The sequence below is a fragment of the Neospora caninum genome, chromosome XII (genome assembly GCF_000208865.1).
Source record: "Neospora caninum Liverpool complete genome, chromosome XII".
In the NCBI taxonomy this organism is placed as follows: domain Eukaryota; phylum Apicomplexa; class Conoidasida; order Eucoccidiorida; family Sarcocystidae; genus Neospora; species Neospora caninum.
Window position 1 is genome coordinate 6,393,275 of NC_018398.1, and position 20,849 is coordinate 6,414,123.

General features: G+C 52.7%; 3 protein-coding genes and 1 non-coding gene across 4 annotated transcripts; 3 read left to right on the forward strand and 1 right to left on the reverse strand.

Annotated features, from left to right (window-relative positions):
- Positions 1-3,028: 3,028 nt before the first annotated feature.
- On the forward strand, positions 3,029-7,398 carry NCLIV_068590 (conserved hypothetical protein; the record flags this gene model as incomplete). Its single annotated transcript, XM_003886411.1, has 7 exons — positions 3,029-3,074; positions 4,032-4,509; positions 5,176-5,338; positions 5,702-5,749; positions 6,401-6,552; positions 6,835-7,114; positions 7,294-7,398. 7 exons carry the CDS (start codon positions 3,029-3,031, stop codon positions 7,396-7,398), a joined length of 1,272 nt encoding a protein of 423 aa, XP_003886460.1.
- Positions 7,399-8,766: 1,368 nt separating this feature from the next.
- NCLIV_068600 (conserved hypothetical protein) lies at positions 8,767-15,525 on the reverse strand (the record flags this gene model as incomplete). Its single annotated transcript, XM_003886412.1, has 3 exons — positions 8,767-13,111; positions 13,750-14,408; positions 15,277-15,525. The coding sequence occupies 3 exons, from the start codon at positions 15,523-15,525 to the stop codon at positions 8,767-8,769; spliced, it is 5,253 nt and encodes a 1,750-aa protein (XP_003886461.1).
- Positions 15,526-17,112: 1,587 nt separating this feature from the next.
- On the forward strand, positions 17,113-17,184 carry NCLIV_t140018. The gene has a single exon. It is a non-coding gene; the product is annotated as a tRNA-Thr (tRNA).
- Positions 17,185-18,364: 1,180 nt separating this feature from the next.
- On the forward strand, positions 18,365-20,350 carry NCLIV_068610 (hypothetical protein; the record flags this gene model as incomplete). The annotated part of the gene is made up of 1 exon (XM_003886413.1): positions 18,365-20,350. One exon carries the CDS (start codon positions 18,365-18,367, stop codon positions 20,348-20,350), a length of 1,986 nt encoding a protein of 661 aa, XP_003886462.1.
- Between the last annotated feature and the right edge of the window lie 499 nt (positions 20,351-20,849).

The following is a 20,849-nucleotide window of genomic DNA, read 5'->3' on the forward strand; positions in this document are numbered from 1 at the left end:
CGCGATAACGTTTTTGATGATGTGCGATAGACGCGCCAAACCAGTATCATGGTGTATACTAGTACCGTTTGTGCTATGCACACTGAGCACAGGTATCCGCTGTGCTGGTAATTGCCGTAACGGGGACCAAAATCGTGCGGTGAACTGCGCGACGATGCTTAAAAGTCTGGAGAACGTCCGTGAAAATTTCTGTGGCAAACCCAGTTTTATGAACAGCCATGCTGCTGCTGGACGTAGACCGGATTTACGCTCTCGACGGTTCACAAAGCACCACGAAAGTTGGGCAGGTTTTGGAGTGGTGACACGCATGGCCAGGACAAACGTGCGGGATCGAAGCAAGGTGTTTATCGCATCCGGATCTCTTGTCGCGCTGGAATGTATGGGGCCTGTTTGGCGTGAGAGGACCTTACACGTTCCGTTATCGCGCTTCGCAAAGTCTGAACTGTTTGTCAGTTTTCCGCATTCGGTGACTGAGGATTGGATGATATGAAACGCTTACAGTTCTTGCAGTAGGCTTGGACTCCTTCTCTGTTTTTCGCTTTTGTACGGTGGCAGCTTGTGGTGCTCAGCTATAGAAAACGTATACCTTGGCGCAGCGTCCCCCGTCAGCGTAATCTTTTTTGAAAGCCGGCTCGTTTTGGCACGATGTATGTACACTGTAGGGCTAGCATATTAAGCTGGTGAAAGGACTCGAATGCAGAAAGTGACTTGCTATCCGTCCAATCGGTCACCGGCTCTGTGCGTGACGGAGGAGAAAACTGACACGGAACCGGTCCGATCGACCGTAAATACAGAACAATCAACTAAAAACGCGTTACACGTCTACGCGTTCGCCTTGTGTCATGCCGACAAGCTACCACACACTGTTTCGGACTCCGCCCAGTACCACACTTGGGTACCCCAGTAGTGTGAACACAACGTGAATCTCTGAAGACGAGTTACACTGCGCCGGACAGGAAGCATATATCCCTTTGAAAGAAAGAGCAAACTTGCCATGCGGCTTTCGAGTATCATGAACTGTTCGAAGCAGCCATTCCGCTGCACGGTTCCAGTTTCTGTATTTCGTCTCGAACGCCCGCGCTCGAGTCGCGTGGGGAGACTCTCCACCATATTGGGCGAAGATCTCGAGCGGACTCTATACGCTTTTGGTCAACTGGTCATTCGGATGGCCTCCACATCTCCCCAGCCAGGCACAAAAATCGCGTGCAACTAGCGTAGGTAACGTGTCATCTCCGGCTTTGGCTCGCACTGTTATCCTTGTGGCACACAACGGTACACAAAAGTGGGTAGTCAGAGGGACCCAACAGAGATCACTGGACCGTTTTTTCATTAACCCAACTATCGGTGTCGAGCGGCCTCTTCGGCGCGTGGCTTCCTTTTCCATTCAGATGTCAGGGAGGGCATACACCGCTGTGCCTCGCACCCGTTCGAAATTTGCCTTCTTGAGCTTGGCTGCTGCGCCGCAGCGTTGACTCATCAGGGTTTACGGTTTAGGTTGGACCAGTGCCACTTTCTCCCCGCATCTCGACAATTTAGTTCGTGCGAGCCCTAGCATGGAGAGGCTTCTTTCCATGCCTGCTCATTCTACAGAGAGGTCGGGGAAACCTCAGGACGAACCACAGGACAACGGAGCTGTCCCACGCGCGTCGGACGGCCTCCTTTGGGTGTCCGCACGAGCCTCCTCGATGTGCTAGTCTACTAGCCTTGCATGCAGACGACACTGAACCGTCAAGCGTTTCCATCTCTCCAGCACACCGCTTCAGCCTTTTGAATCCTTCGACAAAGAGCGAAAGGCGCTATTAAAACACGTTTCCTAGGTCAAAGCGAAGGGGCAAAGCGGGGCCATACCTTGCGGTCTAAGGAGGGCTGCTAGTGTCGTACCCGCGCGGAGAGACACCGGCGTGTGTCTGTCTCCGACAGTCTGCGACCGTTTTCCTGTCTCCGAGAGTTCACTTCTTTTTCTGAGCAGTGTTTGCTGCCTTTTTGTTGGGACACTCTCCCCAGGCAAACGACGCGCCAAGGCAACCCTTGTTGGCAAAGACCGTCGTTTTTCTTCCTCGCTGCACTTCCTTCCACGTCCCGGTTCGAGTGATACCGCGCAGAAAACGTTCAGTCGCAACAGCGATAGCATCAACGCGGTCCTGTATGCACACAACCGCAGTGAAACCTGCTTGACTGGCTTTTCGCCCTCGAAGTAGAATCTCTCTCCACCGAATTGCGAGCCTCTCTGTTCACGGTTTGTTCTCATGGGGGCGCGCCGCGCACTCAGCTGTTCTTCTCGCCGCTCTGGTGTCTTCAAAAAAGTGCCGGGAAGAAGAAAGGAGAAACGTTCAGCGTCTCCTGCCCGATAGGCAGGTCGTCCGCATGTTTCGCCTTGCTTCCCGTGTGAGCCTCTCTCCTCGTAGAATGCAGGACTATGGCACACGCTGGATCCCGTGCGTCCGTTGGTTCCTCTCCCTTGCTGCCTTGGCTGTTCTCCCCCAGCCTTCCTGCCCTCGTCCCGGTGGAACCAGTTCCCCTGGCTCCTGTCCCACTTCTTTCCCACGGTTCGCTCCCCCATCCAGCGTTTGCGTCCAGGAGTTGAACTCAGAGTCTCGCCGGCTGTTTGCAGTTATTACCGGATTCGGGGCCTTGCATGCGTCCACCCCCCCCCCCCCCCTCGTTCTCATCGTCTTATGCCCTTTCTTCGTTTCCTTCCCTTCCGTCAGCGGCCTCCTTCCGCTCCTCTGTCCCTTCGTGTCTCCAACTTGTGTCTCATGTCTGAGTGTTTGTAGGCTTTTCTCGCGGGCTCGCCATTCGCGACTATCCCTTCTTCTTTCTCCCTTGCGTGTCGAGCCTTCCAGCGTTACCTTCTCCAGAAACGTCCACTTGAAAGTGCCCCGGGCGTAAGCTATTCGTGACCACAAGTGCCTCTTCTCTGCTCTCCCGCGTGGCTTCTCTTGCTCTTCCCAGTGGGGTTTTTTCGAGATCTTCGTGCTGTCTGTCGCCTGCGTCGACCTCTTTGTTTTCATGTTTTTCGATCGGAAAGATGATGGTGGGGGGAGTCTCGCTCTGGCATGCTGTCCATCGTGGCAGTAAGCGTCCAGGCCTCAGTTCCTACGGACCACACTTCGTTCTCGTTTTCCTGCTCCTCGGTCTTTCGTGTTTCGCCGTTCCCCAGGACGCCGCACGTGCCTCGTCGCGCACCTTCGCGTCGTCTGCGGGGCTTGTCAGGTGCACGTTTCTTTCCAGTCCCCCGCAAGCGCACTCTCATGATGTTTGTCTGCGCGCCTCGTTTTCCTCCACTCTGTCTCTCTGTCCTTCCTCTCCCTTTTGCTCTTCCAGTCCTGTCTCTCGCACTCGTCCTTCCTCAGTTCTGTCAGGAACAGAAGCGAGCCTCTTCTGGCGGCCTCTGCGTTCATCCTCTCTTGTAGACTGGCTAGCAACGTTCCTCTTCTCTTGTTTGCTCGCATGTCTTCTTGCCTGGCTGCGCCTGCGACAGTCACACGGTTCCTGTTGTGCGTCTCGCCCTTTTTCGAAACCTTCATTCTCCGTTTCGTCCCCTCGTCTGCCTTCCACTGTGTCTTTCCTTTTCACCTTCTTGCTCCCTCCCTCGCTTGTTCTCGCCGTCGGCGCTTTCTCTGCCCCGCTGCAGCGTGTGTCTCCGTCTCCTCTCTTCCAACCTAACCGGCCGACTGCTTTCCTCCTGTCGGCTTCGAAAGCGCATTCCTACGCTGGGAGCGAACCAGGCCGAAGCAGGGGCCCGTTCTCCACTTCCCCTTCGAGTTTTGTTTCGCCCGCGCTACGGTCGGGTGGGACCTCTCTCTCGCACGCTTCTTCGGGGTCGTCTGTCTCTCCCAGCATAGTTTCACTTCCGTCATCTCTTCTTCCTGGGGTTTCCTTCTCGTCGCCGCTCTCTTCTTCTCGCTGCCAGAGTACGTCTTCTCTCTCTTTCGCGTCTGAGGAACCTGAAGGGACCAGACCGAGGCCTGTCGAAGAACACGCGTCTCTTTTGGATCAGCTGCCGGAGTTCTCGTTTGATTTTTTCGAAGAGACGCCCGAGCCGCCGCCGCTCGCTTCCCACGGCCCCGAGGACTCTCCAACGATCCACATTCCCGGGGTGTGGCACTTCTACTTTCCCCGCTGGATGTACACTGCAGACGAGGAGGAAGAGGGGAATGCGGACTTTTCGGCAAGCGCGACGCGAAGGGACGGCGGCGCTGGAAAGGCGGAAGGCCTGAAAGATGCAACGAGTTCAGGGGCGAAAGGGAAGAATCGCCGGCTCAAGAAAAAGGAAGCCACAGTGTCAGAGACGTCGCAGCAGACACCAAAGGGAGAAACGGCAGGCGAAGGCGTGCGACACGCCTACACGCGAGATCCAGATGGGATATGTGGCCGAAAAGGGGACTACGACGGACCTGAGGCGATCTACTTCTTCGAAGATCATACAGCTCTGATTCCGTCCCTGTCTGCCAGAGGGAACTGGGCACTCATTGACCCGCCCCAAAACGCCCCACTTCTCAACAAAGAGTAAGGGCGAGAGAGGGACACGGAGACGACGATGAGACGAGAAAGGGGGACCTGACACCAAACTGTGCGATGCTCACTACATCTGTGCGTGGCTCGTCGACGTCTGTCTTTCTGTTTCTCTCTTCCTCTTTCTTATTCCTCGTCTCCCTCTACAACGTCTGTGTGGCATCCACGCGCCCCCCGAGAGACGCCTTCATCTACCTTTCTCTGGTTCGTTTATCCAGTCTATCGGTTCCTTCAACATCGAGATCTATATATCCATCGGTCCCCAAGCTTTTTTTCCCTAATAGCATTAGTGAAAACCCTTTTGGTCTGATCCCAAGTCCACAGCTATGTTTGCTCCCGTCCGTCTGCTACATTGCTAGGTAGTTGTGTATGAACGTTTTTGCTCATCTGCTTAGCAATTCATATGATGAGGTCCTCGTGCCTCGTTTTCCTCTGCTTAGTCACACGTTTTTCTCGTGCAGTGGAACCACTCATCCACCCTTCTCGTTTCTGTCTTCCGCATGTTCCCTTTCCCTCTCAATCACAGTCGTCTCCCTCCTCCATATTCGGCATTACCACTCTACCTGTCACGCTCCCGCGCACCCCTGTATCTCTATGCAGCGCCGCTGTGCCTTTTCTCCACACGTTTCTGCCTGCGTCTTCCTGCTGTGTTCTTCGCAGATTCCGGCTGTGCATTTTCAGCAACCGATCCCCACACGAGAGGCTTCTGCTCCGAGGCGTACTCGCCTTCTCCCCTCGTCCTACAATTTCGCTCTGGGATGAGCGGGTCCAGTTGCATGCAGCGCAGCTCGCGGGCTCGATTTTCGTCCGGCAGGACGCGAAGGTCCGTAGCCACATAAACGCGAGAAAGAAGACGGAAGTGGAGAAGATAGACACGACCGTTCGCGGAAACAAAGGGGATAGCACGAGGAAAAGAGAAACATGAAGTCGAAGCAGCCGGGGAGCGTGGCAGGACGACGGAAAGGGAGAAGACACACAGGCGGAAATCAAGGACAAACGGGGGGCAAAGATGTGTCTGAAGACAACGAAAGATAACGACAAGCAGGAAAGGGAGATAACAGGAAAGGAAACTGAGTTCGTAAACCTAGGTGGGCGTTACTGGACGTTTCATTTCCTTTTTGCCTCATTTCCACACATATTTCAACTATCTCGGCAGTGTCCTGGACATGTGCTCTGTTGGCGATAGGAACTGTCGTCGGCATCTGCTACCGGCTTACCTCCTAACGTCGAAGTGGTACGTCTGCAGAGCGTGAGGAAGTCTGGAGAGATTAAGGGGAGAGAAAACCGACGCGCAGGGGATTCATCTCTTCTCCGTTTTGGGTGTTTTCTTCTGGGATTTGCCATTTTCACCGCTCTGACGCACTCTCAGTCTCCTCGTGTTTGTCTCCAGCGGCGGACCCGTGGGACTTCCTCCCTTTTGGGCCTTCCTCCGTTGCTCGTCTGGAGGCGCCTCTTCTCTAAACCACCACGTGGCGGGTCCTCACGGTGCGAGATGTCATCGCTGAAGGTGTAATGCCGTACATGTGTTTTTCCTGGTTTCTTTGCCTGATTTTCTCCCTCGCTCTGTTTCCACCTTTTTCCTTGTCCCTCACGTTTTCCACTCCCTCTCACTGTTTCTCTTTCCCCTTTCACTTGCATCTTGATTCTGCGCAAGTTCTCGCCCCTTCTCTGTCCATCTCTGGATCACGTGTTGTGTCTGCTGCAAGTCCCGTAGGAAGCGATGTCCAGGGGGGATATAAGCTGTGAGACAGCCGAGTATCTCTTTAACCTGTCGAACTGCCGCCGCCCTCAAGTTTTAGGTGCTTCTGTCCCCTCGCCAACGGTTTGCGGGTCTCGTGTCAAAAGGCTCTCTTCTTTTTCTGCGTTGATCGCTCTGCATCTTCAGTGGGACAACGCAGGTAGCGTTGTCCTCGGGCAGGAGGCGCAGGAAGCGAGCACGGAAAGAAAGGAAGCAGACGCTTTTGGATCCGATGTCCAGTTCTTGCCTGCTGGGAACTTCACAGCCTACAGGCTCCTGGGAGAAGACGAGAACTACTTGTGAGTCAGGACCTAGAGAAAAAAAGCAACGGAGATGCGGGAAACAGGAGGGAAACTAGAGAAGAAAGAAAGCGAGAAGAGGCTGTGCACCACGAGAAGCAGGAGCCGTCGAGGGGAGTCGCGTCTGTGGGTCCCCTTTGAATCGCAGGCGCTCCTTTGGTTTTTCGTCTTTCCCTGCCGCTGTATTTCTCGACCTCTCTCTTTCTGTCTGGTAGCTGTTATCTTTCCGTATGCTCCATTGGCGTTTCCGTGTGATTCGCCTGCTCTTCCTGCGTGTCTCAGCAAAGTTCACCACCCTTTCATCCGGACCGGGCCGAAGCGGCTGTACCACGTCTTGGAGCCCGACGCGCGGGCCGCGCCTCCCGGCGCGACCGCGACAGTGGAGACACTGTTGGCCTCCAAGAGCCCCGTGGCTTTGTATCCCTCCGCAGCGCCGATGCCACACGATGGCAAGCGGCAGCCTAAGAAAGTGATACACCCCGGCCGCAAGAGGCAAGAGAAGGGGTCGGACAACGAGAGCGAGGACGATGAGCACGAAATGCGACAACGTCTCGAAGCACTTGTAAGCCTCTGAAAATGAAAAGGCACACGCTACAGATCCTTGCGGGGCCGTTACACTCAGAACCCTGCTGCCCACAGACCCTAGCAAAGCACGCAGTCTCCAACAGTACGGTTTTGACACGCTGTCCCTTTTCCCTGGTGCCTTCGATTACCCGTTGTCGCTTTGTTGTGTGCGTGCAGCTGAACCAATTTGCGCAGGAGCCTCCCGAAGAAGTCCTCTGGCCAATCCCGCGTCTTCCGGACCGATCAGCGCTTGAAGAAGACGAAGACGAGGACGATGATTAGAGCTGAAGCAGCGCGTTTTCATTCGACGTCTCTGCATTCGTTTTCTGCCTTCTTTCCACGACTGTACAGTGCCGTGTTGCCACACGAGAGGAGGGGCCTCCAAAAGAAAGGCGTCCCAGAACCAGCAGAAACGCGGTTGTGGTTTTTTTGGGTTCCCGCTCTTTCTCCGCCACGCCGTGTATCCAAGTGGCTGTGACGACACACGGGCACTGACAATCAAGAGAACAGTTTACGCAGTTCTCTGTTTCTTCAGGCTTTTGTTCGCTGTGGACTACCCGACACAATTGCTGTCCAGGGGGATGTGTCACGAACGGTAACGGGCCGGACGGGAAGGCAGGGGAGTGAAGGACGTGGGAAGGTCCGCCCCCCTTTTCGCCCGCAGGCTCGTGTCTGGGCGGTTGCTAGCTTGCAGCCGCTCCTGTGGTGATCTGCCCCTCTCGCCGAGCACCCACTGCTGAAGGGAGATGGCATTTTGTTTGATCCGAGTTGTTTCCTCTTGGTTTCTTGTCTGTGAACGGAATCTGAGGCACTGGTGAATACCGAGTCAATCGACAGCTCCCTCTCGAGCCGTACATCGATGTATGCGCTCGCAACTAACTGCAGCAATGTGTGTCTACAATAGCATCTCATCAAGTTGCACACTTGTCAGTAAGACATCTGTATGTACATATATATATATATATATATATATATATGTGCCTATATATATATATATATGTATATATATATATGTAAATATATATATATATATATGTATATATATATATATATATATATGTAAGGGTGTGTACGCTTGTACTATGGAGTCAATGGCGTTGATGTGGGACTTATGAAGCCTCGCGTCATTTTCTATGTGTCATTCTCTCGGCAACACGGCCACGGCAAAGCGGCTGCGTTGGGTCATCAGAGAGGCGTCTCAAATCTTCCGTATCCGAGCGTCGAGCGAAGGGGGAAACGTAGGACGGAGCAGAGGGAGACACTTAAAAAAGAAATACAAAAGGCAGGAAGAACAGCAGGCAGCTGAATGGGGCATACTCAATGATCTACCCTTATTTTCTCTGGAGACAACTGGATCTTTTGACTGCCTTTTTGTGCGAAATTTTTGAAACGAGGAATCGAAGAACCTCTGCATGTGTGTCCCAGACGCGACCGGGTCACCGCATATAGTTGCCACCATGTGCATGCGTACAAATTGCGCGAAGATGTGTAACTCTCCAGCACGATGCAGGTCCGGGACACTTAGATACGCCCCTAGATACACCGGAAATAAATATACATATAATGTGTACAATGGGAGTTGCGTATTAAGAAGCACATGCGTGTCCCTGCCGCCATAACGGTGCCATAGTTTGTTGGTTTGATGTGGCTTCAGCTTTGTTTTAGTAGAAGCGGTCCTCCAATTTGCATGAGGCTCTCCATTCCCTTCAGAGCAACGATAGCTGGTTTGTATTTTGCAACCTGCGCCAGGGTGGCTAGGGTCACGGCTGCATTTCGCTGTGACCCGCCCAAGTCTTTTCTCAGTGCTTCTATGCAACACAGAATTCCTCCGCTTAAGTCCATTTCCTTTAAAATTCTATCAGACCCCTCTTCCTCCTCGCCGTCTTCCGTCCTTTCTTTCCTTTCGTTGTCGTCCTCTGTGTCGCCTTCAGTTGGGCATGCGTTTCGGACAAGGCTGCTTGCCTTCTCAGCTGTCTCGACTCTCTCGCAGCTTGCCTTATTTTTGTACTTTTGCTCTCCTTCTTTTCGGATACTCCGAGAAATCGCCGCCAGCTGCGCTTTGGCGGCCATGCCGAGGAAAAGGAGAAGGTTTCCTCGGACGAGCGCTGTTGGCGTCTTCATTTCTTCTGCTTTTTTGGCGTATCCGTGAGGTGTTACCGTCTTTAATATATCACACACACACTGCAAAAGGTCTGTCAATCGGAAACTGTCGTGTGGTTTCTGCGCGTCTCCTGTCTTCTTCCCATCCTCTCGCGTATCTGCCTGTTTGTCTGCTTTCTCTACCTGTTTCTCTTCTTTCTTCTCATATCGCTGCGTCTCATTTTCCGTCCTGCTCCGTCCATTCTGTTCTTTTCTTCCGCCCTGTTTTTTTGCTCTCTCTTCGCCGCCTCTGCATGTGTCCGCCTCCACAGCGTACTTCTCATATGTGCCTACGTCCCCGTCTGTCGTCTCTTTCGTGTTTTCCTTTGCCTTTTCTTCCCTCCGCAGAAGAGCCTCGTCTCGCGCCGCCGTAATAAGGAACGGCGTTCGCTGCGCCAGCGTGCACAGCAGCTGAACTGCAGCACTGGTTCTCTCGTCGATTTCGCCGGTGTCCTTTCTGGCGCGGTTTCCTCCGCTCTCACCATTTTCCACGCCTTTCGCGCGCCAGCGGCGAAGCACGAAGCTGAGTGAAGGCAGCAAGGCCCGCGTCACTTCCCTAGCGGATACGGAAGAAGGAAGAGAGGGAGAAAGAGAAGAAACGAAGGCAGCATTGGCGGGAGAGGTGCTCAAACGAGGAGGGAGAGCAAGCGCGTCTAGGCGGTCCGTGTTTACCGTTTGATTGCCCTCGCTGGAACTGATGGCGACAACGACGCGACGTGCGAGGGTGAAGCTTCTGCTGGACACCAGTTTTGCTTCTTCGCGTATCCGTTTTATCCGTCGGCTCCCCTCTTCTTGTTCAACAGAGAGACAGGGAACAAGAAAACGGACAAGACGCTCGTCGCGAAGCAATTCGCTCTGGCGAGTCGCCAGTTCTCTTTCTTCCTTCGTCCTCGCATCGGCACTGGACGCAGCAGTCAGGTTCACGAGCAACCCAAGGTATGCCGCGGTAGGAAGTCGCCCTACGTAGAAACGACCGGGCCAGCGCGTGTCGATTCCTCTCAGTTTGGAAAGGAGAGAACGCGAGACGGCAGCAGGCGAAGACCCCGGGCGGGGGCAAGTCGCCCAGGAATTTGTGCTCATCAGAGTGGCGAGTTGAAGAAGCGCGTGGCGTAGATTTTTGAGAATCAGCAGCCGGAGACTGGCACATCGAGCGAGATTTGTCAAAATGGAGAGACACTGTTGCACAGCTGTGGCAGTTGGATCTTCTCGTTCTGTATCTGCTTCGGTGTCAAGACGGAGGAATTTCCCCAGAAAGGTTTCTTCTTGTTCATGAAACAGGTCGAAAAGCTCGACGCTCGACTCTCTTTCCTCTCTCTCTTTCGCAGTCTCTTCCGCCGTTCCGGTTTTCGCCGTGGCCAGAATTCGCTCTAGTGCGGGTCCGACGGACAGGCGTGTCGCTCCCTGCTGGCATCTGTCACCCTGTTTGGTTGCTTCCAGAAGCAATGCGAGTTCTTTCCAAAGCGCCCTCATTCCTTCCTTGCCGTCTTGTTTCTCCTCTTTTTCGTCGTCATCCATCTGTGCGCCGGCTACTGCCTGGTTCAGCTTCGCAAATAAATCGCAACGCCGCTTCAGGGCGTTAACTCGAGACTGAACAACTGGCCACAGAGCCCGGAGAATCTCGTTCTCGCTGCTCTCTTTCCCAGCACCTTCCTGCCTTTCGTCGTCTTTCTTCTTCTCGCCTGTGCGCTCTCCCGTCGTCGCTTTTCTCGTCTTCAGCGTAGTCTCCCCTCTGACGGTCGACTGTCGGCCAGAGAGGGCAACCTGGACGGAGCGTTCGAGCAGCAAATTGCATAGCAAGGCTCCTGCGTCTGTGCGATTCTGGAGAGCACACTGGAGAGGCGGCAGCGGGAGTGGAGGGGAGAGAGCCAAAGAGGAACCTTTCCCTTGGCGGCTTAGACACATGAGAGACAGAAGATGGAGCAGAAACGAATGGACCTCTTTGCGACGCTGCAAGTGCTCCACAAGCTTTCTCCGAGAGGGCGCCTGTAAAGAGAAGAAATAAAGGAGACCAAGAAGAAGCGCTTTCATCTCTCTCAGCTTCGTCTCCTCTTCCTCTGCCGGCAACTCTTCGGTCCCTCTGCATCTTGCCGTCCCTCGCGTCTTCCCCGAGTAGCTCTTTGAAAGCCCCCTGTCTCCATCTTTGTCGGTGACTTTTCGGAAAGACGGGAGACACTTCTCTGCAGCCAGGATGTCCGGAAGGAGCGCGAGCAACGCAGCGGCGCAGGAGTCGCATGTCTCCGACAGGGAAAGATCCGGTTCCGATGCACTCGAGACACAAGCTGTCGAAGTCGTCCCTGCAGATTCGTCCTCGCAAACGTCTTGAGACGTCGGCGAACTGGACTCCTCTGGCGCTGCAGCAAAGCTACAGACGCAGTGGAGACACCGGAGGGCATTACAACAAGTGGTAAGCGTTTCCAGTCTCCGGATTGAAAATGCCTTCTCCGATCTTCTGCGGTGGCCTTCGTCGTCATTGTCGCAGTTTCGCGGAGCTTCACTGTGCTCCGCTTCTTCTCTCTTCAGCCTTCGCATCCGACTTGCCGCCATGCAAATATCCTGTGTCGCCAGATCCTTTGGCGTCATTTGTTCAATCGGCGCTCCACATGTCTCTTTCTTTGCATTTTGTGCCTTCTTTTCCTCCCTCGGGTGTCTGTGTTTTTCGCTGCTGGCTCCTGCTGTCCCCGACGGTTTCTTTCCTTCCTCTCTCGTATCATCTCTCTCCCCTGTACATTCAGAAGAAGCGGATGTCTCCCCGGCCTGCCGGTGCGCGTCTTGCTTCTTTCTCTCCTTCTCTGCGTGCTCAGCAGGAGAAAGACAGAGTGGATAACACCAGAACCACAAGCGAGCCGCAGGAAATTTCTGCAGCGCCTGTAAGGCCTCAAGGACCAGGTGATCGGAGACAGAGGAAAAAGTGCGGTTTTCTCTCAGAGCTTGACCAACCCTCTCGTCCAGGCGACACAGAGAAGACCGACTGTCTTCGACAGGGCCTGAAGGTGCGTTATCAGGAAGGCTGGACGAGCTCGAAACTGAAGAGAGCTGGGCAACAGAAGACGAATAGAAAAGGGAAGCAGAGGGAGAGGAAGCAACGGTTTCTCCTTCGCATTCCTGAAACACCCCAGAACCGGCAGGTTCGTTCTGTCGCATGCGATGGAGAGAGGAAGACGGAGTCACTGAGGACCACAAGGGAGGCGAGACGTAACCTGAACCGGGGCTGAAAGGTATTTTGGCAATTTCACTTCCACTTCTCTGAATACCGTCCTTCTCAGGCAGTTTTTGTGTATTCTCCTCTCGAGTTTTCGCTGCTTTTTCTACAGCCCGTTTCTTGCTTTTTAGGGCAGTAAACCGCTCTCGTTGATCCCCTTCAGCCTCCTTCGCTCCTTCGTCCTTCGCAGAGGAAAGTGCTCTTTCTGTTTCTTCTTTCGCGGGTTTTTCCCCTCTGCCTTCTTCCTCTGTTTGCTCCAACGAGGGCGACTGCGCTTCCTCTGTAGCAGCCGTGCATTCCGTTTCTGAAGACGGCGATTCAGCGTGGCATGTACAGTCTGAAAGTGGCGATGCGCCAGACGAAGCTGACGTAGAAGATGCAGAAGAAGGGAAAGCAAGGCGCTGTAAACATCCGGCAGTCGGGTTGTCGATTTTGACGCGTTTTTGTTCCTTTTCATTGAGAATGGTGAAGAGGTCGTTGAACTGCTTCACTTGCAGCTCTGTCTCCTTCAGAAGGCGTTGAGCATCCCGGTCAGCAGGACAAAGTCGGACTGCCTGTCTCAAGTCTGAGAGTGCATCCTCCCAGTGGTACAAGGCGCGGTGGGCAAGGGCACGTCTGCAGAGAGCTTTGAAGCAAATTGGTGCCGATTTCTCATACCTGAGAGAGGAACACAGAAAAGACACAGTGCGCAAAAAGACACTCATCGGCGATATTCAGTCCTGGGGGAAAATCGAGTTTTTGCTGGCGGAAGAGAGGTGAGAGGTGAAGTCCGTCCAGCGTTCGGGCAGCACGGAGAGAAGAGAGCTGCAAGATGCAATAGAGAAGAAACAGGAGTGGGGGAAACGGAGAACAAGGCGAGGAAGAAGTTCTTTGAGGAGACCGGCAGACGGGCGAAAAGATCGGTAAACGGAAAAGAAGGTGCGCGTGTAAAACGAGATGGAAGGAACGAGTTGAGTCTATAGATGAAGGCAGGAAAGAAAACGGGCACGAACGAGAAAGAACAAGGGAAGGGCCGAGAGTTCACCAAACCGGTCTACCTCTTCCACGCAACACCGGCATTGAGAGAGGACCAACAGACAGAGCGAGCCTCGTGTCTACGACGAGAGAGAATGAAACCGACAGGGAAAAGCCTACGAGGTGTGAAACCAGGAGGAGCAGTGCCACATCCTGCACGCTGTTCGAATTCTCTTTGGTACGGCAAAACACGCATACCCCTGCACAGAAGTGAAGTCTCTGTAGCAGTTCCTGTGAGCAGCCTATCCAGTTTTGCTGCTTTCCTCTTGTTTCCCGCTTACCCATCTTCAAATATGTCGCAGTATTCGAGAAGGGTGGTAACCGCCTGACAGACTTCTCCATATTTTTTGAGTCTTAGAAGGACCAGCGCCTTGTTGGTCCACAGCTCTTTCATATCGCGCCTGTGTTCTAGGCCTTCTTCGTAGGCGTTCAGGGCACCCACAAGGTCGCCTTTGCTTAGCAGCAAATTTCCGCGTTCTTTGCAGCGGAGCGCTGCACGTCTGCGATCTTGTCGTAGCTTCTGGTTGGATATGAAGTCTTTTTCGAGTGCTTGAAATGCAGGGTCATCCGACGGTGTGATTGCAGCCGCGTTTTCCTTCTCCTCCTCATCTGTCGAAGGCTCCCACATTTCCCACGTCTGGTAATGGACCACTTTCGTCTTCCGCACAAACTTGCGCGTGTTGAGCCACTGCTTCCAGCGAGCCTTCCGTGTCATGTGCCGCGCTTTCTCCTCCTTCAGAAGCTCCACCTTCTCTGTCAACTGAGACACGCGGGCTTCCATGGTCAACACCGGCCCCCCACAGCGACTGCACTGCGCCATCGATGGCAGCGTAAATTCCACGAGGCAGGCTCGACAAAAGAAAGTGTACGGGCGCGTTTTGCTTTCCCCCTTTCCTTCGCGACCCATCAAAAGCGCCTCTTGCGCGCGAGCAGCCTCCTCCTGAAAACAACGGCAGATTTTTACGAACCATGGTCGGCGTCCAAGTGATTACGTGTGTCCGCATGGGTTTGCCCGAGGCACTTCCCCACGTGCCCGCTGCAAATGGGTGAAGATAGATATGAACTCTTCAATGAGTAACGCTAGGGGTTGTTTTCCGAGAGGCGAACAACAGCAAGACGGGCGATGGTAAATGTAATACTACACAGCACCTGGTCGAGTGTCCTGCTGAACAGTCCGCTTTAAAGCATCGACTGTTTGCTGCGCCAGAGCAAGGACAAGGCGTGGAGGGCTCTTTTCTTTGCTGGCCGAAAGACACGGTGTGCGACTAAGGAGCTCCAGACGGGCGTGGACGGGGGAGAAATTTCAAGTGCTATCATAGTTTGGCAATGAATCAAAAGAGTAAGCCGTGCACTGACCACGCATAGGTGTGTTGTTGATAGGATGCATGGACAGCTCGTTCTCTTTTTTCGTTGCGGCACACGGATTGTCCCATCCAGCAGAAGAGAACTGTAGGGCGGAAACTACTCCCGTCTGCCGCAAGGACTCCGTTGGCTCGACAGCGTCGCGCAGAATGGGTTCGGCTCTCAGTTCCAGTTTATCGGAAGTTGAGAGGCGTAGGCTTTGATTTCTACCCAAACGTAACACAAGAAATCATAAAAAGTGGCCTACTGCTCGGAGCGCATGTGTTAAGATTACCAAGAACTATGGCTGTGTCGTGTCTGGTGCTGTTCTGATCTCGTGAGGTTTACCCAAGCGAGAAATACACACCCAATTTTTCTGCTTCCCTTGGTCAGAGTGATCGAAGCCCCAAGTTGCCTTGCTTGATTGATGGACCTAAACTTCTGGATCCCGTCTCGTGTACGCTCACCTCCTTCTTCATTTGCTTCGCTCGCTCACGCAATGTCTCCCTTTCTTCTTGGCGCTCCAGTTCGGCAGCATCGATGGAGCCATCAATAAGGCCCCTAACGGTTTCATGGACTTCCTCGACCCTCTCGAGGAAGTCCTCTGCCTCTCTTGCCCTGTATGTAAGTTCAAGGGCCTCCAGGCGCCGAAGAACATCGTCATCGGCTTTACCTGGTTCGTCCTTCTCGATTCGAGAGAGATCGTTTTGCAGCATCTTCACTGGTTGTCCTATGATGAAAATTTCTAGCTAGTATCAATTGGAGCAACGATTTATTCCGAACCCAGTACTTTCAAGAGGCTTATCCATGCTGGTAATGAAAAGAAAATGTAGTCGCCAGACTGCCACACTGCTGGACGTAAGGCTTCAGAATTATAGATTTGCGCGACAGCATGAACCCGCTGTGTAAGAACAAGTATACAGTATATTTGCTTCTACCGTTAAACAAAAGAGCCAGTTTCAGATATTCAAGTTAAGGCGGTAGTCACAAATATGAGTGAAATTGGTCGAAACCGACAAGTTAATCACGGTACTGCGGAGTGCATCCTTGTCGACACCGAGTTGTACCATGAATGAACGCGTGATGTGGACGTATAATGCCAGGGGCAGGAACACTATCATCCAGCTGTGTAACGGACTAGCGGAAGTATGCGTTGTCCATCCACTCCTTGAGACTGTGTGTCCTAAAGCATGCGTATTTTTCATATGATCAGAAAACAAATAATAGTGAGGAACTGAATGAGGCGCCTAGGTGCCTTGGGCAATTTAAAGAGAGCACGGGAGATCGTCCCTCCCTTCTCCCCTTTCATCGATTTGCACAATGCTGTCAGGGCACAGAGTCACCCTGTCCCTCTCGCAGTATGGCGAGTCCACAGTTGTACGCACTAGGCCTCGGGGCCTCTGCGTTTGATCCCTCGTTCTGTAGCTTCAATGGGCAATTTTCCTGATCAACACATGAAGTAAAGCCGCAGCATTCATTCTCGCTTGGTGCATGTGTTGTGTGTTTACGTGTGGTGGTGCACAACGGCGCTCGCTCCGTCCGGGCTGTGTGCAGATTCTACTCGCTGGCATGCAGTTCGGGAAGATCCTGTGAAACGTTGTTTCGAGTCTTGTAAAACCATGCGGCCGTACAAGTTTCAGCAGAGTTCGCAAGTCAGATTTTGGATTTTCCGCGAGTTGTCCCAAAATTATAAAGGCATCAAATGGAATTTTTATGGCACGAGCTATTTGAGGCTCACAGAAGACAAGTCGAGGCTTGGCGTTGCTCATTGTCCCGGCCTACAAGACACAGCAGTGCTACCCTTACAAAACAAGATTCGCGAGCCATCATTCGTGGCGTGATATGATTGGTTACGGCGGTCAAGCTGAAGTCCACTTTCTTCTCTTGCATGGCTTTCGTATCCAGCACCCTTCTAGAGCAGCTTCGATCAAGTACCACGGAGTACACGTTGGGAGCTGTGCGACATCGCCTGTTTAGAACCCGAGCTCGAAATTTAGTGTTGTTGTTCGTTGAAGGGCATAGATATCCGCGTTTAATCTCTTAGATTCCAAACCCTGATTTTGTGAAGGCAATAAGGAATGAGCAAAACTGTGCGATTATGGGTGATGACGGGCGGTCAACAGAAAACCGACTTCGCTGGCAGCTGCCTGACTTCCACTGATGATGCATGTTAAGCAGTTATTTTGTGTCCTGCTAACAAGGATAGTGAACTTGTTTTTAAACAGTTCTACGTTCTGACTTCGGATGGAACAGCGAAATACACACACCGTGTCGTAGGTGGTGTGCTCAGTACCGATTGACGCGCCATCTTAGCTTAGTGGTAGAGCATCGGTCTTGTAAACCGAAGGTCGTGGGTTCGATTCCCATAGGTGGCTCTTAGTAGAAGTTATCTCCTGTGTTGTCGACTCGAATTTCTGTTAGTATGCATATGGTCATGGTGATCAGTGACTACGAAAGTACAGTCGATTGTTATGCATAACAATAGTTTGAGAGCCCACACAGTTAGGACGTAATACTGTCTCCAGCAGAACAGCACCTCCGGATGGTCAGCCTAGCAGAAAAATCTGAAAAAAATCTGCAGAGGGGCTGGAACGCTCCGGAAGCGTCGTTTTTGTTACGCGTCACTGGCAGCAGCCCACTTTCCTCCTCATGTTTGCACGCAAGCGCCAGTTCAAACGGGCAGCTCGTCGCACTTTACTGGTTTTGACGTGTCATTGCATCGTCGAGGATCTGCTAATTTTAGTCACATGATAGCAACGGAGGTAAAGAACTTTGCACAGCTTGTCACCCCATAAGTTCGACCGTTAACGTACCCTAGATCACAGAGACGAATGTAGGCTGGTATGTCATTCAGCGGGGAGAGGCTCAATTCTGCGCCTTGGTACGTATGTGTTCAAGGCGTAAATACCTCTTATCTTCCTTCACCTCCGAAAACTAGTCAGCCTGCATATTGTGATGTTTTATCCTGGGGGACCTCTTGCGCTCAAAGTAGCCGAAACATTGGGGCACGGCAACTCGAGAATGTGGCCATCATGCACAACACCGTCTGTAGCAAGGGACGTCGGAAATGGGCAAAACTGACAGAGATGATTTTGCCTGACTCGAAAAAAGCTAACGTAGCATCAGTCGGGCACGCGCGCTCTTTCAGTAGAACATCAGGTGATAGCTAGGTAACCACAGTCTGTCTTTGCCGCCTACACACCACGTTGAAGCTGTTATGGCTGTCTGGATGGTGGAGCACGAGTACCCAACTCTTCAAAATGCTAGTGTTGGCTAGACCGGCTGTCGCCTCTTGGCCCTGAAGCGACCTTGGTTCTTTTTTTTCGTTTAGAGTGCTAGTTTCATGTCGTATCGCAGTGATTCCGCCATGTCTTACTAGTTGCATAAATGACGTTCCTTGATTTCTCCAGGGGTTATCGAATTAAACCCATCGATCTTCAGAAACTGGGATGAAATCTGAAAATTCCAAAAAAATATGTGCGCTTTCACCAGGAACAGCGTTCCGCAAAGTTTGATGTCAATGCAAGGCAGGCCGATTCTCAGCGTATTCCAAAAATGCCTAAACCTCCCAGTGTGTCGCACTGCGTTTTCCTACCAGGCGGGTCTCGGCTGCACGACAGTACAGCGTTCGGCCCTTTGGGCCCCCAGTGGTGGGGTTACATACTCGCTGCCTATCTTCCACCTTCGTCACTCTTTACGATCAAGCAGGTCTCCAAGGCATGGAACTCCCTTACAACCAGTCGCTATTACACGCTTCATGCACCGCTCCGGATAACTGAGACGATTCTGAATCAGCTAGCTTGCGCGACATCGGCGCTATCCACTAGACAAAAGGCTCGCATGGCTCGATACCTCTCGTTACACTGCGGTGATAGCATAACAATTGGCGTGGCTCGTGACTCAGAAGCTATTCACGACGTCACTCCAAGAATTTTGAACGCAACGGGTCCCGTAAAGCGCATGGCCATTTCGATTGACACTCCCTACGTCCTCATTGCTAAGTCGCTTCACAGGCTTTTTCTTCGGAGCGTTGATACCCTACTGGATATGAAACTGCGAGGAGTTCGCGTGTCGCAACAACTCAACAGCATTTGTGCCGAAAAGCAGCGGACCGTCCCATGGATATCGAGTCATATCGAACTTCCTCGACTGCAAATACTTGAAGTTGACGATGTTTCCCTCCTGAAGCATCTCGTTGCACCCAAGCTGCTTTCTCTGTTTGTGGACTACGCTTCTGCCTCCGAAGGCAGTGACACCGGCAACCAAGAGTCGGAAGAGGATGCCCACTGTCTATCCCCCGTGTTGTCGAGAGTAGCAAGAGGCATACTACTTGCGTTTCTGTCACGTTCGGGAACGCACCTTGAAATACTAACGCAGGCTGACATCCTGCCGATTCTGTTTCGCTCTACGCCTCCGATCAACTCTCCAATCAAACGGGCTGACGGCTCCACCATCACAGTGATGAGTCCAGTCGTTTGCCTGCCTAATCTTACCTCGCTCGCAGTTTCCGATATCCATCTTCTTCTGTATATTCGGACTATAAATCTGGAGTCGCTCACTGCTTCGGTTCCGGACGTCTCTGCCCTCTCTTTCTTCAGTCGTTTTCATTCAACCCAGCTCCAGTACTTGGAAATCACCCAACCAAGTAACACTGCTGCTAACACTTCTCACTCCGGCGTGATGGAGGCTAGCGATGGTTCCCGTCACTTGCGCATTCCACAGCTCACTGGTGCATCATCCACTGGCGGAAGGGGGATTTTGCGTCACAATTCTTCCCCTGTGTCTACCATCGCGTGCGGTCGGAGTATGGGCCGACGTTTCGTCAACGAGCAATGCAGCTGCACGCTAATTAGTCCGAAGATTCAGGGAACGGGGTTGGAAATCGATCGGCGCAGGAGTCGGAATGATCGGGCGTTCAGTCTGCCGTGCCAGGCTGGTAAAGCGTCCCCTCCGGCGGATGCATTGCGGCAAAAAATACATGATTGGAATTTGGAGACCCCCACGACCTCGGAGCCTACTGAAAAATGCCTTCCGCAAACGGACCTGAGCTTTGGCCTTCTTCGCGGGCATTTCAGCAACAAGAGAGCAGAGGCTCTGAATGTATTTCTCCCCCTGTTGTTAGAGCTAACAGTACCTGGTAGCTTCCTCGCGTATCTTTTCTGCCCACGTCTTCAGCGGGTGCTGGTTACAGGTCTTTCACATAGAAAGCAAGTTCTGTCATTTATCCAAGATGGCGCTCCACTAGTGGAAGAATTGATTGTCGACAACATAGCAGGAGCAGCGAGCGGACAACGCAGCTCGCAGCCGCCGAATAGCCAATCACACGCAGGTGGTTTTGGTGAAATGGAGCATCATGGAATGGCGAAGATGATGGCAAGCAACACGAGTACTCCGTACATCACAAAGCCAATCCCACAGTGGCGTTTGCCCAGCCTCCGGACCTATAAGGGTCCTGCGGGGTTACTGGACCTGGATTTGGAATGTCCAAATCTAGAGCGTCTCGAGGTACGTCTTCTTCCTATACCGTCTGGAAAACAGTGATCTCTGATTGGCTGCTTCTTGTCGAAACAGCAGCGGCGCTTCAGCTAAAGGCGTTATCATATCGCCTAGATGTGGGGTCTGATGTATAGAGGATGCAGCCAGTATAGAAAACAGTCTGTGTTTTCACGCCACTGTAAGCACGATATTGCTCTGTTATCTTGGATCCTGTGGATTTCTGTATGAATTCGTGTTGCTTTCAGGCCACTGATGCAGATTCATCCGGAAGCCTCTCTCGATTTTTATTCAGTGGTAATTGCCCAGCTCTGCGTCAACTATCTGTCTCCGAGCTGCCCTACGTGCGCGTTGCCAGTTTCTCCTCCTGTTCATATGCTTCAACATCTGATTCAGATAATGTCGCTTCTTCTATAGCCACCTCGTCGCAGAGAGATGTTCTAGCAAAGAAATCTTGGAACTCCCGAATTTGCTCTAGGGATCTCGGCAGCTTGCCTCATAAGCTGGATGCACTAATCGTGGAACGACTCAACGTGAAACGCGCTCT